This window comes from Jaculus jaculus, chromosome 14 (genome assembly GCF_020740685.1).
Source record: "Jaculus jaculus isolate mJacJac1 chromosome 14, mJacJac1.mat.Y.cur, whole genome shotgun sequence".
Lineage (NCBI taxonomy): Eukaryota > Metazoa > Chordata > Mammalia > Rodentia > Dipodidae > Jaculus > Jaculus jaculus.
The window spans coordinates 58,610,196-58,629,808 of NC_059115.1; the positions used below are offsets into that span (position 1 = coordinate 58,610,196).

The window sequence follows — 19,613 nt, forward strand, 5'->3', positions numbered from 1 at the left end:
AAGATGTATGCGAACCACCATGCCCAGCTTATACTTTTTCTTTAAAAGTACACAGACCAAGCTGAGTCTTTAATCCCAGGACTCTGGAGGCAGAGGTAGATTACTTCAAGTTCACATAGTAAATTCCAGGTCTGCCTGGGCCAGAGTGAAAGTCTACCTTGAAATACAAACCCCCCCCCCCAAAAAAAAAAACAGTACACAGACCAATATACTTTTACCTTAAGTTTACATCTGAAAATTGCTCTAGAGCAGCTGGAGATTGTACCCCTTGTTCTCCTATGTCATGAAGTCTAGAATTCTGTGAAGCAGTGTTCGCATGACTGAAAGCACTTGAGGCATGCTTGTCAGCACTTTCTTTTTCTTCTACAGATGGAGGTTCTACAGATGCTTCAGTGATAATGTTCTGGAGAAAGGAGTTATATAGTAAATCAGCATATATAGAATTTTAATCTATAAGCATTTCATACATTTAAAACAAAGGCATACTTATTTCCTAAGTACCCTCCTTTTAAATGTAGAGGTTTTTAAAAAATATTTATTTATTCTGGAGGACAGGGGAGAAACAGAGAAAAAGAGAATGGACACACAAGGGCCTCTTGACTCTGCAGATGAACACCAGATGCATATGACACTTTGAGCATTTGGCTTTACATGGGTACTGCAGAAATGAAACAAGGCTAGCAAGCTTTGCATAGTAACACCTTTAAACCCTGAGCCATCTCCTGAGCCCAAGATTTGTTTTTAATTGTTAAATAAACCTGACATAAAATTGTTAAAAGCCAGAGATTTCACTAATGCTTTCCTTTTTAATTCCGTATTATGATCATTCCAAACTACAAATATTATCACCTAGGGCTAGAGGGATGGCTTAGTGGTTACAGCGTCCGCCTGCAAAGCCAAAGGATCCAGGTTCCATTCCCCAGGACCAACATTAGCCAGATGCACAAGGGGGCACATGAGTCTAGAGTTTGTTTGCAGTGGCTGGAGGACCTGGAAAGCCTATTCTCTCTCCCTCCCTCTTTCTCTGTGAAACAGATAAATGAATTAAAAAAAAAAAACAAAACTTAACACCAATATAAAAAATGTTCAAGAAAAGGAAGGAGTATTTATTAAACTGTGTTCCAGACACAAGGTAGTCTAGATATTCCTGACTTCACAGTGGCTGATGCTACTCCCTATACAAGACCTGCATAATCCAAGGGGGGAAAAGTGAACACATCAAAACAATAAGAGACTAATTGGGAAGAGGAAAGGATTCAGTGAAGGGGGGATTTGGAAAGGAGAAAGGGAATAGTGGGGGGAGAGGATTATGATCATGTTATATTGTTTATATTTAAGGAAATCATCAATTAAAAAAAAGCTAGCTGGGCATGGTGGCACACACCTTTAATCCCACCACTCAGAGGTAGAATTGCTGTGAGTTCAAGGCCACCCTGAGACTACACAGTGAATTCCAGGTCAGCCTGAGCTAGTGTGAGACCCTACCTTGGGGGAAAAAAAAAAAAGAGGAAAGTTAGTTTAAAAAATGTTAGAAATATTCAAAAATATTGTAAGGATATGAACTCCAAGCAATAGGAAACATTCACTAAATTTTAAAAATGGAATAAGCAAGGTAAGTTAGAAAATAAAAACATCTATAGATATGGCCAAAATAAATAATTTCAGTATATGTTCATTCTAAGATTAGTACTATTCAGTTCACTTTCCAACTTCCCATGCAGCTGAACAAGTAACTTCAAATTACCATTAGGATAGTAACTTTTCCCTAATGAGGAAAAAGCTACTTTTAAGTTAATATGCAGGATCTTTAAGCAGGGGTAGGACGGTTACTGTAAGCTCAAGGTGAGTCTGGAGCTAGAGTTCCAGGTCTGTGTGCACTACTACAGTGAGACCCCACTGGGCAAATGGGGTCCTAAAACCTAAAGATCAAGGGCTGAAAAAGCTTTTAGAAGTTTAGAGAAATAATAATAATTTTTTTCTGGTAACTTTTCACAGAAGAAAAACAATTAATGTTTAACGGTAGAATAATACACACTTTTCTATCTGGTGAAGGTGTTGGGCCGCAGGCACCTCTACAGCTTTCCATTGCACTGGTCACAGTTTGCTCTGAAGTACCATGTTCCTCTGGTTGATGTTCTCTTGGAGAAATGCCTGCTTTTCCAGTTTTTTCTAAATCTGTCACAATTTCCTCCCTAACACAGATCTCCTCAGATCTTCTCTCCCAGGAAACAGAAATCTCTCTTCCTGGTTCTTTCAGATCTCCCTTGGTCTTCTCAAGAGCAGTCATTTTTCCGGATACCCCCTCCATTACAGAAATGGCTCTTTCTCCTGTTCCTTTCAAATCAATCTCCTTTTCCCCTATAGCAGAGCTGTCCACTGGGGCCTTTTCTCGGGGGAAGGTTTCTTCTCCAATTTCTTTCAACTCTGTTTCCATTTCTACAATTTTGACCTCTTCTGGGTACTTTAGCTGTGTAGCTATTTCTTTCTTTTCAGTTTCTCCTAAATCTGACTCCTTTTCTTCAGTGATGCCAATCATACCTGAGGTCCTTTCTCTTGTGGACATCTCTTTTCCAATTTCTTGCATATCTGTTTCCACTTCACTTACAGAAATGACATCTTTGCGAACATTTTCCTGTGGAAATAGCTCTCTTTTTCCAGTTTCTTCCAAATTTGTGTTAATTTTCTCTATCAACTCTGGCATCTTCTCCCTTGGAGAAGCATTTCCAGATGTCTTCAAACCTGGAGGAGTATTTCCAGACACTTGCAAGCCTGGGGAAACATTTCCAGATGCCTGAAAGCCTGGAGAAACACTTCCATATGCTTGAAAGCCTGGGGAAACAGTTCCAGATGCTGGCAAGCCTAGAGAAACATTTCCAGATGTTTGTATACCAGGAGAAGCATTTCCGGATGCTGGCAAGCCTGGAGAAACAACTCCTGATGCTTGTAAGCCTGGGGAAACATTTCTAGATGGTTGCAAACCTCTCTCTGTTTCCAAAGTGATGTCAATCACTTCTGGTGTCTTCTTCCCTGGGAAACCCTCTCTGCCAGTTTCCTTCAAACCTATCTCTATTTCTACAGAAATACCAGTCATTTCTGTCATCTTAGTAGGAAAGCTGTCATTTTTTCCAGTTTCTTTTATGTCTGACTCCAATTCTGTAGTAGCAGGAGCAGCGGTGGCAGGCATAATACTAGGTATGTTCTCCTGTGGTGAAGTGTCCACTGTTACCATTTTTCTTAAAGGTGTTGTCATTTCCCCAGAAACAATGATCTCCTCTGCAGCTTCTTCCTTTGAGGAAACTCCTCTTCTTCCAGTTCCTTTTCCTATATTTGGTTTTGGCTTCTGAAATCGAGTCCTTAGAAGTGGGCCTTGTTTGAGTTTATTTGCTTTGTTATCTTCTGGAATGCTATGGGGGGAAAAGACACAAAATTTAAATGCGCTAAAGACATGACAGTTGAGAAATTCCTATGAAAACACAAAGAAAGTTTCAAAGGTATGTGTGTGTGGCTGTCTAAAGTTGTAGCTAGTTGTATTGGTAAAGTAGATTCTGAGCATGCATAAGGCCGAGTTCAAAACACACCCATCAAGAAAGTAAGAAGGGCCAGGCGTGGTAGCACACACCTTTAATCCCAGGACTTGGGAGACAGAGGTAGGAGGATCGCTCTGAGTTCAGGGCCACTCTGAGACTAGTGAATTTCAGGTCACCATGAGCTAGAGACAAACCCTATCTTGAAAAAACAAAACAAAACAAAACAAAAAGTAAAAGGAGGGCTGAAAAGATGCCTTAGTGATTAAGGACACAGGTTTGATTCCCCAGAACCCATGTAAGCCAGATGTACATGTGGCACATGCACCTGGAGTTCATTTGCAGTGGCTCTATAGAGACCCTGGCACCCATTCTCTCTATACAATAACAACTAAATAAATAGTAAAAGGAAAAAGAAAATTTAAAAAGCCCCCCAAAGCAATGGGTAGGATTTAAAAATAAAAGGGGGTGGAGAGATGGCTTAGCGGTTAAGCGCTTGCCTGTGAAGCCTAAGGACCCCGGTTCGAGGCTCGGTTCCCCAGGTCCCACGTTAGCCAGATGCACAAGGGGGTGCACGCATCTGGAGTTCGTTTGCAGTGGCTGGAAGCCCTGGCACGCCCATTCTCTCTCTCTCCCTCTATCTGTCTTTCTTTCTGTGTCTGTCGCTCTCAAATAAATAAATTAATTAATTAAAAATTGTTTCTATAATAAAAGGGAAAAAAACAATTCCACTTTTTAAAATCACAGTATAATTTCAAGGTAATTAATTATATCTACCTATGTATATACAGATATGCAGATATCCATCAACGAGTAACACAAGAATGGCCTGGAATAGTGATCTTGAATATTCCCTGTCCAATTATCCACATCATCCTAGGCAAATGCTAGTGGGAAAGACTCTGATAATCGGCACTGGCACTTTTGGTAGTTTGACTGAAATGTTCCCCATAGGCTCATATGGCTTTTTTTTTTTTTTTCTAATATTTTATTTACTTGAGAGAGGACAGAATGAATGTAAGCATACCATGGCAGCTAGCTACTACAAACTCCAGACATATTTACTACCTTGTGCATCTAGCTTACATGGGTACAAAGGAATCAAACCTAGGTCCTTACGCTTCATAAGCAAGCGCCTTAACCACTAAGCAATCTCTCCAGCCCATTATTTACTTTCTTTCAGGCATGGTCTTGCTATACAGCCCAGGTTGACCTGGAATTCACTATGTAGTCTCAGGGTGGCCTCGAACTCATGGTGATCCTCCTATCTTGGCCTCCCATGTGCTAAGATTAAAGGAGTGTGCTCTCTCAACACTTTTTAAAAATCGCTCTAAAATCAGATTATTTGGGGGCTGGAGAGATGGCTTAATGGACAAGGGATTTGCCTACAAAGCCAAAGGATTCGGTTCAATTCCCCAGACCCACATAAGCCAGATGCACAGGGAGCACGTATGTCTGGAGTTCGTTTGCAGTGGCTGGAGGCCCAGGCGTGCCCTTTCCCTTTCCCTCTCTCTCCCCTTCTTTCTCTCTCAAATAAATAAATAAAATTAGATTATTTTGCCAACATTTCTCTAAGAGCTTGTATGCTTGTAAAAGAAATAATAAAAGGATAGATTAGATCATTTTGCTTAATGCTACTGGGCATATAATCACTTATCTATAACGAGTACTTCGCCTTCCAGAAACAAAATTGTTTTATATTTTATTCACTATTATATAGTAAATAAATAAAAAACAAAAAGGTGGGGGCTAGAGATGGCTAAGGTTTTAAGATGTTTGCCTTCAAAGCCTAATGATCCAGGTTTAATTCCCCACTACCCAAATAAAGAAAGATGCACAAAATGGCACATGTATCTGGAGTTCCCTTACAGGGTGAAAAGCCCTAGCACACCCATTCTCTGTCTCTCTACTTGCAAAATAAATTAATAATTTTTTTTCCTATTTTTCAAGGTAGGGTCTAGCTCTAGCCCAGGGTATCTTGGAAGTCACTGTGCAGGCTCAGGGTGGCCCCAAACTCACAGTGATCCTCCTACCTTCACCTCCTGAGGCCTAGGATTAAACACGTGTACCGCCACGCCTGGCCTTTTAAATAAAAAGTTTTAAAGCAGTTTTTTTTTTCTTCTCTTTAATATAGTTATTATTTATTTGTTTGAGAGAGAGAGAGAGAGAGAGAAGTGGTAGAGAGAGAAAATGGGCATGCTAGGGTCTCTTACCACTGCAAATTAACTCCTGATTCACGCACTACCTTGTGCATCTGTTTTTTTTTTCTTTTTGGTTTTTTGAGGTAGGGTCTCACACTAGCCCAGGCTGACCTGGAATTTGCTACAGAGTCTCAGGGTGGTCTTAAACTCATGGCGATCCTCCTACCTCTGGCTCCCAAGTGTTGGGATTGAAGGCATACACCACCATGCCCAGCTGTACATTTAGTTTTATGTGGGTAATGAGGAATCAAGCCCAGGCTATCAATCTTTACAGGCAACTGCCTTAACCTCTGGGCCATCTCTCCACCCACAATAATAATGATGATGATGATGATGATGATGATGATGATGTAGGGACTCACTCTGGCCCAGGCTGACCTGGAATTCACTATGTAGTCTCAGGGTGGCCTTGAACTCACGCGATCCTCTTACCTCTGCCTCCCTAGTGCTGGGATTAAAGGCGGGCACCACCACACCTGGGATAAAATTCTTTTTGAAAAGGTGCTTGGGGAAACGTCAGGAAGGCCACTGCGGTTCCCTGGTCAGCCAGTCTAATAATAAAGGGGTGAGCTCCAGGTTCAGTGAGAGATTCTATTTCACAGAAATAAGTCAGAACCAGAGATAACACTAAACATCTTCCTCTGGTCTCGTGTATGCAAGGTACACACAAAATAAGCTTTTGCAAGCTTGTAGGCAGCAGATTTGAGGACAGAATGATTAAGGGGTACAGTTTGATGGGATGAATAACTTATGTTATACAGCACAGAATGATAAGATGGCATATTTTAAATGTTTTTATCTATTTGCAATCACAGAAAGAAGAGAGACAGAGAGGAAAGGCATGCAGAGCCTTCAGCCACTACAAATGAACTCCAGATGGATGGCTTTATGTGGATACTGGGGGAGTTGAACTCAGGCTTCCAGGCTTTGCAAGGAAACACCTTAACCACTAAACCATCTCTCCAGCCCACTAAAATGGTGTATTTTAAACTAGCTAGTACAGAGAATTTAGGATATCCCAACAGAAAAAACTTGACAAATGCCTAAGGTAACATTTATGTCAGTTACCCTGACCTGATCATTATATATTTATATAAATTGAAATGTCAACAATATGTCCTGTAAGCATAATTACTATGTCACTTAAAAGTAAAAACTCGTCCTGGAGAGATGACTTAGTGGTTAAGGCACTCGTATGTGAACCCTAAGCAACCAGGTTCAATTCCCCAAAACCCATGTAAGCTAGGAATGCAAGGTGGCACATGCATCTGGAATTCATTTGCAGTGGCTAGAGGCCCTGGCACACCCATTCTCAGTCTCTGTCAAATAAATTAAAATTTCAAAAGTAAAAATATATTTAGAAAAACGAGTTAATAAAAAGACAAAACAATAAAAGGACAAAACAATGCTTTAAATTTTTTGAAAAGCCTTCAATGCTTATTTTCTTGAGATGACTAAATACAATTAAATAACAGGACCATTCTCCCTCAGTAGCTAATGTCAAAAATGGCACAATTCACTTGGAATAATCAGGCACAGAAACAATTATAATACCAGGCTGTCAACCTTGGAAGATGAGTACCAATGAAAAAGAAAAATTCTGGCAGGCCAAGGCAGGTGTCAAACCACCTCGATCAACATAACTTACATGCAGTGTATAGGACACAGTAACATTTGAAATCTGAAAAAAAAAAAAACAGTGGAAGAAAAAAAAAGAGGCATTCACTTGCTGGTGTAAATTTCTTTAGCTCTTAATCTTTCTCCATTGAAATTACTCTCTCTTATGAAAATTTTAGAAACAGTAATACTAAATCAGTTGAGAGGGATAAAGGAAGGGAAGGAAGGGAAGGAAGGGAAGGAAGGGAAGGAAGGGAAGGAAGGGAAGGAAGGGAAGGAAGGGAAGGAAGGAAGGAAGGAAGGAAGGAAGGAAGGAAGGAAGGAAGGAAGGAAGAAAGGAAAGAAGGGAGGAAGGGAGGAAGGGAGGGAGGGAGGGAGGAAGGAAGGAAGGAAGGAAGGAAGGAAGGAAGGAAGGAAGGAAGGAAGGAAGGAAGGAAGGAAGGAAGGAAGGATCTGTCTCCTTATCTTCAGGAAACCTAGCCTTTACACATAAAGATTAGAAAGTAGATATATGGGAATCCATTATTGTTCTCTCTGATTCTGTGTTCTGTAATCTTTTTTTTTTTTTTTTTTTTTTTAATGAGAGAGAGAGGGAGAAAACTGATGTGCCAGGGCCTCCAGGCACTACAATCGAACTCTAGGAAGGTCTCAGTCTAGTCCACATGAGCCACCTTGTGCGTGCTTCTGTCTGTCACCTTTTGGATCTTGCTTACATGGGACCTGGAGAGCCGAAAATAGGTCCTTAGCTTTTGCAGGCAAGTGCCTTAATAGCTAAGCCATCTCTCCTGCCCTGTATACTTTAGATATTGCCAAAATGAAATTATACTAATAATTCCATCAATCTTCTTGATATACCCCACAGAAGGAATAACAAACAGGAATTCTGGATGGGAAGTATGAATTTTACATTTAAGTGATCTATTTGAAAGAAAGAATTATTAACAAAAAAGTAACATTTTCTAGTTGTATAGACATCTAATATGTATGTTAAATGAAAAGGCTATTTCTACTCATTTAAATTCAAATTTATGGTAAACAGCTTTTGTCAGACCACTGAAGGTGAGAAAAAATTTGAAAGCTATTATTTAAACTTCCTTGAATAGTGTTATTCTTAAATATTTTAAAACATTACACTACTTAATACACAGGTACAAAAATTAATTTCATTTTAAAACATTTAAGTGGGGGCTGGAGAGATGGCTTAGTGTTAAGGTATTTGCCTACAAAGCCAAAGGACCTCGGTTTGATTCCCCAGGACCCACGTAAGCAGATGCACAAGGGGGCACATGCATCTGGAGTTCCTTTGCAGTGGCTGGAGGCCCGGGTGTGCCCATTCTCTCCCTCCCTCCTTCCCTCCCTCCCTCCCTCCTTTCCCCTTTCTCTCTCTCTCTCGTGCTCAAATAAATAAATAATTTTTAAAAAACTTTTAAAAAAACTGAACATTAAGCTCTAGATTGGAGAATCTGCTCAGTGGTTAAGGCACTTGGCCTGCAAAGCCTAAGGACCAGAATTTGATTACCCAGTACCCACATAAGGCTGGATTCATACATAAGGTGTCATATGCATCTGGAGGCCGTTTGCAGTGGCTAGAGGCCTTGGCGCGCCCATTCAGTTTATCTGTCTCTTCTATCTCTCTCTGCTTGAAAATAAATTTTTAAAAATATTTTTAAGAAATTAACCTATAGAGCCAGGCATGGTGAAGCACATCTTTAATCCCAAGACTCGGGAGGCAGAGATGGGAGGATCACCATGAGTTCGAGGCCCCTGAGACTACATAGTGAATTCCAGGTCAGCCTGGACTAGACTGAGACCTTCCTTGAAAAACCAAAAAAAAAGCACTAGAAGTATATTAAAAGCATTAAAATTATATAAGCAATAAAAGGATACTTACCTTAGACATTCACTTGTAGCCTTGGGCTCATCAGGCTGCACATTTTGAAATGAGCTATCCTGTTTTTCAGTCTGTGCTATAATGATGTCCTCATGACAGAAATCTCTGCATGACTGATTCTCCATTTGTTGAGGAATCTTAATAACAAAGATTTTGTGTTATATTTCAGAATGAAACACAAGCTTTTAACATTTCTCTTTTTTCCCCCTAAATCTAGAGATCTTATTAGATTAAGAGAAGAAAAGGAGAGAAGGCAGGAGGGGGTAAAGCCATAACTTAAAATTTTAATTGAAGCCTGGTATGGTGGTGCACACCTTTAATGCCAGCACTCGGGAGGCAGAGGTAGGATTGTGAGTTTGAGGCCACCCTAAGACTCCTTAGTGAATTCCAGGTCAGCCTGGGCTAGAGTGAGACTCTACCCCAAAAAACCAAAAAACTAAAAACAAAAAATTAAAAGGAAGGGAGGGGTGGTATTGTATATATGTGAGTAAGAGAATACATTAATGGGGGTGAAAAGGCCTAAGTGAGGTCAGGGGAAAATACTGAGTAAAGGAAAGGTGGAAGGAGGGCTAATCAAAATCTAAGAGGATATATGTAAATCATATGGAATCCAACTTTTTTGGACAATGGAACACTCAGGAGCCATAGATTGTTGCTAGAAAATTTTCAGTGCCAGGGATGGGATACCTTCCAGTGAGTTGTTGGCCAGGGAGGTCCCTGAGGCCCCCAAAATATTATAGGCCATTGCCAAGGCTCTTGGTTTCCCACCAGGAATAGATGTTAAGACCCTACTGCTAAAGACTCCACATACTTGGGCTGCAAGGTCACTAAGAAATCCTGCTGGAACTAAGCTGATAACCTCCTCCATGGAAAAAGCCATTCTGCAAGCTGCTCAATGGGAGAGAGAGAAATCACCAGTGAAGATAATCAACAGTGGACACTGCAAGCCTTATATTTGGCCAGTCAGGCCAAATGAGCCAATGGGGTGGGTGCAACAGTGGCACATCTGCCATGGTGGAAACCAACTGCCCTCTAATTGGACTGGAGGCCCGCTCCATGGAAAGGAATACATCCATGACACTAAAAACCTACATAAATGTAGTTATAAAAAATTGAAAAAAGAAAGTATGTTAAGACTTAGATGCCTATTTAACAAAATGTGGGAAAAAAACCAAGTACTTACATCTTTATCATCACAGGACTGCTTTTCACGTATCTCATTGCCCCCAACTGTTTCCTGAGATGAGAGAATTTCTCTTCTTTCTATAGCTTTATCTACGTTTGGCTTAGGTCTTTGCATCCGGGTCTTCATAAGTCGCACAGGTCTGCAAATCTTTGGCTGGCTGTCTTCCTGCTGACAACTTTTTTCACTCAATCTAGATCCACAAAAAAAAATAAAAAAAATCAGTGCTCACTATGAAGTCACAAAGTTGCATCTTTTCAGTATTTCCTCCTCCCTGCTGTAAGTAAACCATGTGAAATACAAACACTTTCCAAGTGTCCTTAATTACAGTTTTGAAGGTGCTGGAAGCCTAACTAGCTATAAAAAGCACTTTCAGGGGTGGGAGAGATGGCTCAGAGAATAAAATGCTTGTCTCACAGATGTGAGAACCAGAATTCAGATCCACAGCATTCAAGTAAATGTGTCAGGTGGGCATGGGGCCCCACCTGTACTCTCAGCATGTAAGAGGTGGGAACAGGGATGCCCAGACAAACTGGCATGCTAGACGAGACCACTAGCAGCTCCAGGTTCCAGTAAGTAAGCCTACCTCAGCAAAATAAAATGCAGAACGGAAGAAGACCCCAAATGTCAACCTCTGGCATCCACATCAACAAAAACATGGGCACACACACCCACAAACATGTGAACATGCATGCAGACTGACCCAAACATACACACCCACAAAAGTAAAAAGTTCAGCTTTCTCAAGAGATGGCTCAGCAGTTAATGTGCTTGCCTACAAAGTCGAACAACCCAGGTTCAATTCCTGGTACCCACATAAAGCCAGATGCACAAAGTGACACATGCATCTGGAGTTCATTTGCAGTGGGAGAAACCCTTTAGTGCCCATTATTTGTCTCTCATTTTTCCTCTCTCTCTGTTTGCAAATATATAAGTAAAAATATTTTTTAAAAATAATATTGAGAGCCAAGCATGGCAGCACATGCCTTTAATCCCAGTACTCGGGAGGCAGAGGTAGGAGTATTGCCATGAATTAATTCGAGGCCACCCTCAGAATTCAGAGTGAATTCCAGGCCAGCCTAGACTAGAGTGACACCCTGCCTGGAAAAACAAAACAAAACAAAAATAATAACAATAATAACGCGGGCTGGAGAGATGCCTTAGTGGTTAAGATGCTTGCCTGCAAACCCTAGGGACCCAGATTCAATTCCTCAGTACCCACGTTACGCCACATGTACAGGGTGGCACTTGCGTCTGGAGTGTCTGGTTTTTTTTCTCTTTCTTGCTCTCAAATAAATAAATATTAAAAAAAGAAAAATATTTTTAGAAAATTCAGCTTCCTGGTTTATTCCATATGAGCAGATGTCACCTGGCACTCCTCAGCACACCTCAGAGACAGAAAAGCTCCTGCCACTATACCTTACCTGCTATGAACTGAAATCCCTCCAAAATTGCAAAATTTGATGTGCAAGATCCAAGACAATACCCTACCACCCTTCTATGGACTTTCCATATAAATAGAAAAAAACCTAACCCTCAACCAGATCCTATGCAAAATAGTGATGAAAGCCAGACCAGAAAAAAGGGAAATACTATGAGCAAGGACCCATGATAAACAACTCAGTAAAATGTTCTTCACTAAGTATCACTGGTGTTCTAGTGGACAGTATCATGGATGTAATAAAACAAAATGAGCCAAGCATGGTGGTGCACACCTTTAATCCCAGCACTCAGGAAGCAGAGGTAGGAGGATTACAGTGAGTTCAAGGCCACCCTGAGACTACATAGTGAATTCCAGGTCAGCCTTCCAGGCACTTGCCTGCCAAGCCAAAGGACCCTGGTTCGATTCCCTAGGGCTCACATAAATCAGATGCACAAGGTATCATCTAGAATTTCTGGAGTTTGACTGCAGTGGCTGGAGAGGCTCTGGAGTGCCCATTCTCTCTTTCTCTCTCCCTCCCTCCCTCCTCTCTCAAGTAAATAATTTTTTTTTAAAGTGAATCTTGCTGTGTGTGGTGATGCATGCCTTTAACCCCAGCACTTGTGAGGCAGAAGTGGGAGGATCACTGTGAGTTCAAAGCTACCCTGAGACAATATAGGGAATTCCAGGTCAGCCTGAGCTAGAGTGTATCTCTGTAAGAAAGAAGCAGCAGCCTACAAACTCTGCCTATATCAACCAGGAAAAATTTTCATCCCCCTACTGGTGGTCCACAGAGTGACACTGTCCCTGGGTGACTCTGGTGCTGCAAGAGCTACTCTTGTCCAAACCAACCACCTCACAGGGGACTTTTGAGATAAGTTTGACCAGGCCATGATATCTACTACCATGGGTGTGGAACTCCAAAATCACAGAGCCTTAGACCTCATCACTGCTGAACATGAGGGGACATGTGTGGTCTTGAGGGAAGAATTTTTTTGTCAATGAATCAAATGTTCTTGAAAAAAAAAAATGTTAAAACTCTCATAAAACTCCACAAGTTGCTACTTGACTATTACAAACCTGACGACCCCACCACCTTGTTCGCTAACCCCTTAGTCACTTGGCTTCTCCCATTCCCTGTTACTTGTGGCCCCCTTCCTCAGCAAATTTCTCAGACGACAAATAACTAACATTGCTAAAGCCGTTACCAGTCAGGTTCTCGTACACCACCTAGCTCTGTCTGAACCTGTGATAGACTGTAAGGACTTTGTTCTATGTGATGATACCGCTCCATTATAAAAACAACAGGGGAGTTGTAGGCATGGTTGAGGGCCCCAGGCCACTGGAGGTTTAAGCAGGCCTGAGCTGTCAGGCATGACTAAGGGCCCGGGACTCCAGAGGCTGCAGCAGGCCTAGACCTCAATAATCTTGCCTCAAGACTGGCAGGCTCCCTCCCCCCAGAGGTTGCAGCAAGCCTAGATCTGGCCTCAAGACTGGCAGGAATGAGGCTGCTCCCTCCCCTGCCTGAGGTACCTGGATATCCTGATAAGACTGAAGGTTTCACTTTTCCCAGAGCTTACAACCTTTTGCCACTTGCCTGGAATGCCCCTATATGCTAATAAGGTATCATCCAGCAGCCTTCACACAGCCAATACCAACTACCCGTACCCTATACCTTTTCCCACCACTATGTAGACCATGTGACCCTTTCCCACTCACCAAGGAAGTCCCTGCCTGCTAATTAAGCATCAGCGAGATCTTTGTACTAACCAATCCCCTTATAACCCCTATCTCTTTTTGCTCATTCACAAGTACTTTTAAACCCATTTCCTTGACAAATAAACAAGCTGTTCTCTGAAAAAAAAAAAAAAGTCTTTCTAAAGACAGATGGCACACACTGAGTTTCGATCTCAAGAGAAATTCAAAAAGAATTATCTTTTTTTTTTTTAAGGTAGGGTTGTTCTAGCCCAGGCTGACCTGAAATTCAGTATACAGTCTTAGGGTTGCCTCAAACTCACAATGATCTTCCCCTCATACCTCTGCCTCCTGAGTGCTAGGATGAAAGGCCTGCGCCACCTCGCCCGACTTAGCTTTTTTAATGGCAGGGTCCCACTCTACTTCAGGCTGACCTGGAACTCACTCTGTAGCTACAGGCTGGCCTAGAACTCATGGCAATCCTCCTACTTTTGCCTCACTAGGGATTAAAGATGATCACCACCATGCCTAGCTCAAACACTCATTTATTTAACAAGACTTTGACAACAAAAACTTGCTAATTGGTTGAAGGAAAAATGTAATGCTAAGTCAATGGACCCATACTGTGATTATTATTATTAATTTTTGGAGACAAGGTCTCATGTAGCTCAGGATGGCCTCTAGCTGAGGATAACCTCCAACTTCTCAACCTCCTGGCTCTACCTCCCAAATGCTAGAATTATAGACATATGCTACCATGCCTGACTTACATGGTGCTTGAGACAGAACCTATGGTTTCACACATGCTGATAAGCACTGTACCAAATATGCTACTTCTCTACCCTACTATAACTTTTTTTATCTACAATATAAAACATAGAGAACATTATTAAAATGTCTTACCACTTATATTTGAAAATAAACTTGAAGTATACTAGCTGACAAAATTAAACCTTATCAAATAGAAAACAAAGTATTACTGTAATTCTTGAAAAGTTACTACTTTTATACTACTTCCTAAATACTTACTTCAATATACATTCAGCTTCTGGGTTTTCTTTTTCTGTATTCTCCACTGCAAAACTGTCAGATATATTCATTTTGTCATTTTCCATGAGATCCTGTAAATTTAATTTTTTTATATTTAATCCACTTACCATAAAAATATAATAAGGGATCAAAAAGCTTTCTAAATGTGTATGTTGCGTATCCCCTTTGGTAAATGCTGCTCTCATTCTTGGCTTCAGAATATACTTTTTACAGATAGCAGCAAATACAGGGGAAGACCCAAGCTCCATCAAAATGACAAGAGCTTAACACTGAACCAGTCATCACTAACCACACTCACCAGGTACAGAGACTAAGTCAAAGAAAAATTAATCTAGCCATGTTAGAGTTAACTTGTAAAGCTAGGTATGATAAAGAGCATTGCGTTTCTAAGATATATATTTTTTTGTTTGTTTGTTTTGTTTTGTTTTTCGAGGCAGGGTCTCACTCTGGCTCAGGCTGACCTGGAATTCACTATGTAGTCTCAGGGTGGCCTCGAACTCATGCGATCCTCCTACCTCTGCCTCCCGAGTGCTGGGATTAAAGGCGTGCGCCACCACGCCCGGCTTCTAAGATATATTTTTCTTAATACAGTCTTGGCCTGTGACTACCACCTATATCTTTGATGACTGCTCCTGTTGATCCATACTGGATTTTTTTAAAAAATAAAATAAAATATGGAAAGAAAAAAACCCTACTTAAATTATTTTGGCTACAAAAGTTATTAAAAAAAAAAAAACCTGAACACTGATCACTAGGAAATGATTAGATGAAAATTAATATGTTAAACTTGTCTAACTATTAAAAGGTTAGAGCAGGGTGTGGTGGTACACGTCTTTAATCCCAGCACACAGAAGGCAGAGTTAGGGGGATTGCCATGAGTTCAAGGCCACCTTATGAATATAGAATGAATTCCAGGTCAGCCTGGGCTAGAGTGAGACCCTACCTTGAAAAACCAAAGAATATTTACAATAAATATTTTATACAAGTAGAAGAATTGAGCTGGAGATGTAGCTCAATGCTAATATGATTCTCTAGCAAGCATGAGGCTCTGGGTTCAATTTCCAACATCTCAAAAAAAAAAAAAAAGATTGATTTATCATTACTGGAGTCCTTTCAAATGATTATTCCCAGATTCTAAAGAATACAAATAAAATCAGAGACTAATAATAAAAACAAATCTTAGCTTGACATTACATAGTGAATTCCAGGTCAGCCTGGGCTAGAGTGAAAACCTACCTTAGAGAAACAAACAAACGAACAAACAAAAAATCTAATGTTATGCCAGGCGTGGTGGCACACGCCTTTAATCCCAGCAGTAGGCAGAGGAAAAAGGATCACCATGAATTCAAGGCCACCCTGAGACTACATAGTGAATTACAGGTCAGCCTGAACTAGAGTGAGACCCTACCTCAAAAACAAAACACAAATGGGAAAGTGTGGGGGTGGGTAGGGAGGGAATTACCATGGGATATATTTTATAATCATGGAAAATGTTAATAAAAATTTTTAATTAAAAAAAAATTCCAATGTTAGAGTCTTAAATTCTTCTTATCTATTTTAATATGAGTAACAGAATTTTGTAATTTTATAAACATATTTATTTCCAACTACTTAGGAAATATTTTTATAATTTTAATTTCTCTTAAGTCATACCTTTTGGACTGAAGTTTCAGAACATGAGTTCTTGCTCTCTCCATCCATTTTGCCTTGTGAAGCAACCAATTTCTTCCCAACTGCCCTTGACAGATTGGGCTTAGGCCTCAGGAGTCGGCTTCTCAATGTTGGTTTATTATTTTCTGTTTTATCAGATTCTCTAAAAAAATTAATATTATTTAAATTTCAATTGATACATACTCATGTTCAAGTGAAAGTCTAAAAATCTGGAAAATCAAAGCAAATAGTATCAAAAAAGAACACTTATTATTTTCAAGCATTTTATTTATTTACATTAGTAGACCACAGTAAAATCATGAATTCAGTGACCTACATGTTAACAGCCAATTTCTCAAAGACTGGGGAAATAGGTCAAGGTTTGAAAGCTTGTCTAGTATATGTGAAGCCCTGGGCTTAACCCCCAACAACACAGAGGAAAACAAACTCTTGGTGGGTGTGATGGCACGTGCCTTTAATCCTAGCACCTGAGAGGATGGCTGTGAATTAGAGGCCAGCCTGAGACTACAGAGTGAGTTACAGGTCAGCCTGAGCTAGAGTAAGACCCTAGCTTGAAAAACAAAACAAAAACCGAACAAACAAAAACCTCTTATCAAAATGTTAAAAATGAATCAACCCTACCATATCAAATACTCACAGCTGTTTGCTCTTCACATCAACAGGACTCTCTTCTGTACAATTACTCTCAGTGCTGCTTACTTCACACGATGCAGCAATCCCAGCTTCTGACACAGGAAAATCTGAAGCACTTGATTCCAATTCAGTTGCTACCGGTGGGGTACCTTGTTGATCACTAAGGAAATGAAATACATCACAGCAAAAAGAATTCCTAGTAATACAGACTTTTATACTACTTAAAAGATTTTTTAAATTTATAAAACCAGGCTGAAATGTGGTTCATTACTTGCCTAGCACATGTGAGGATCTCAATTTGGTCTCCCAGGACCCCAAAAATATAATTAAATAAATAAATCAGAGCTGGGTGTGGCGCACGCCTTTAATCCCAGCATTCCAGGGGCAGAAGTAGGAGGTAGTGAATTCCAGGTCAGCCTGAGCTACAATGAGACCCTACCTCAAAAGAACAAAAAATAATAAAAATAAAAATACCAAATCCAATACTGGGGAATAGGAATATGATTTTTGATATTACAAAATAATCAAGGCTACTGTGCTGTCATTTCTATGATACTTCTTGTATAGTGTTATAAAGAACTATTTACTTGCAACATTGTAACAACAGACTAACAGACTTGGAAAGATACTTAAGAAATCTCAAAACAATGGGCTGGAGAGATGGCTTAGTGGTTAAAGTGCTTGCCTGCAAAGCCAAAGAACCCATGTTCAATTTGCCAGGACCCACGTAAGCCAGATGCACAAAGTGGATCTCATACACCTGGAATTCATTTGCAGTGGCTGGATACCCTGGTACACCCATTCTCTGTCTGTCTGTCTCTCTCAAATAAGTAAATAAAAATTTTAAAGAAGTCTCTGAGGGCTGGAGAGATGGCTTAGCAGTTAAGCGCTTGCCTGTGAAGCCTAAGGATCTCAGTTCGAGGCTCGATTCTCCAGGACTCAGGTTAGCCAGATGCACAAAGAGGCACATGGATCTGGAGTTCATTTGTAGTAGCTGGAGGCCTTGGAGCACCCATTCTCTCCTCTCTCTCTCTCTCTCTCTCTCTCTCTCACTCTCAAATAAATAAATAAAAATAAACAAAAAAAGTTTTAAAAGAAGTCTCTGAGCTGGGCATGGTGGTGCACACTTTTAATCCCAATACTCTGTAGGCAGAGGTACGAGGATTGCAAAGGCTACTCTTAGACTACATATTGAATTCCAGGTCAGTGTGGGCTATAGTGAGACCCTACCTCGCAAAACAAAACAAAATTTAAAAAAACACAAATCTCAAAGTGAAAGATCTTTAGTTCTATAAATTTACAGATCAAATATAGTACTATTTAGAAGTTCATTTTCATTAAAATTGTATTTTGGCAGTTCTTCCTTTTTACATGGTACTGTGTTAAACAAAAAGTTAGGGACCAAAGATAACATGCTTGCTAAAGAACACTTAAGTACCTGAGTTCAGCTCCCCAGACCCTACGTAAAACAAGAAGCTGTGGCAGGCTTCAGTAATACCAAGGCACCTATGGCAAGAAGTGAGGAAGAGACAGGAGAATTTCCCAGAGACTCATGAAGGTAACCGCCCTCTAACCTTAGCTCAGATCCGTCTCTCTTGCTCATGACTCTTACTCTTGTGTATATGATAATGTATTTCTTTTCTTTCTTTTGCGGTTTTTTTTTTTTTTTTTTTTTGGTATTTTCAATATACGGTCTTACTCTATAGTCCCAAAATGGCTTGAAACTCATAGATATCCTCCTACTCAACTCATGGCTCATGTTTACAGTCATTAAAATATTGTTCCTAAAATTACCTTTTTTTGAGAGAGAGAGAGAAAGCAAGAGGGAAGGAGCAAGAAGTGGCACACCAGTGCCTCCAGGCACTGCAATCAAACACGGGATCTGGAGAGTCAAACACTAGTCCTCAGGCTTCTTAGGCAAGTGATTTAACCATTAACCCATCTGTCCAGCCCTCATTCCTAAATTAGGTCATGAACAGGATTTTGCGGATAGTTTCTGAAATTTACCAATGAACTCATGCTACATGTCAACCAACAACAAAGGATAAGAAAAAGTGTAAAATTTCACCTCAATGAACTATCTAGAATAAGGAGAGTCACAGAGATAGAAAACACACTAGAAGGTGTGGTAACATACATAAGAGGCAGAAGGTAGAAGGATCGCTTGAGTTTGAGCCAACCTAGGCTACAGTGAAATCCTACCTCAAAAAAAAAAAAAAAAAAAAAAGAAACAAAGAAAGAGAGAGAGAGAGAGAGAGCGCGCGCGCGCGAGCGAGCACGACAATGCATTGGCATTGGAAGTTACCATGTTAGGAAAGAAAAATCTGAAACTAATGTATAATCAGTAAAGCTTTTATTTGGGGTGACAAAATTTTTACAAATAGTGGTAATGGATGCACAAAAATACAAATGTAAAGCCACCAAAATGTATGCTTAAAAATGTACAAAATGGGGGATGGAAAGGTGACACAGCAGTTAAAGGTGCTTACCTGCAAATCCCAACAACCCTGGTCTGATTCCCCAGCACCCATATGAATCCAGATGCACCAAGTGGCACATGCATCTGCAGTTCACTTGCAGTAGCACGAGGTCCTGGTGCATCCATATTCACTTTCTCAATGTCCTCCACTTTCTCACTCTCTCTCTCAAACAATAAATAAAAAATGATTTTTTAAAATTTAAGATGGGAAAAATGGCTCAGGGATTAAAGGAGATTACATGCAAATTT

The 19,613-nt window shown here is 40.3% G+C and overlaps 1 protein-coding gene across 3 annotated transcripts in view; it reads right to left on the minus strand.

Moving 5' to 3' along the window:
- The window catches only part of Bdp1 (B double prime 1, subunit of RNA polymerase III transcription initiation factor IIIB), a 119,416-nt gene that overhangs the window by 60,410 nt on the left and 39,393 nt on the right, over positions 1-19,613 (minus strand). For all 3 annotated transcript variants that reach the window (XM_045133486.1, XM_045133487.1, XM_045133485.1), the window contains 7 exons: positions 16,890-17,045; positions 16,235-16,394; positions 14,561-14,652; positions 10,417-10,609; positions 9,234-9,370; positions 2,036-3,404; positions 219-403 (listed from right to left, as the gene is read on the minus strand). In XM_045133486.1, the coding sequence (XP_044989421.1) occupies positions 219-403; positions 2,036-3,404; positions 9,234-9,370; positions 10,417-10,609; positions 14,561-14,652; positions 16,235-16,394; positions 16,890-17,045 (2,292 nt within the window). The remainder of the gene's footprint in view (positions 1-218; positions 404-2,035; positions 3,405-9,233; positions 9,371-10,416; positions 10,610-14,560; positions 14,653-16,234; positions 16,395-16,889; positions 17,046-19,613) is intronic.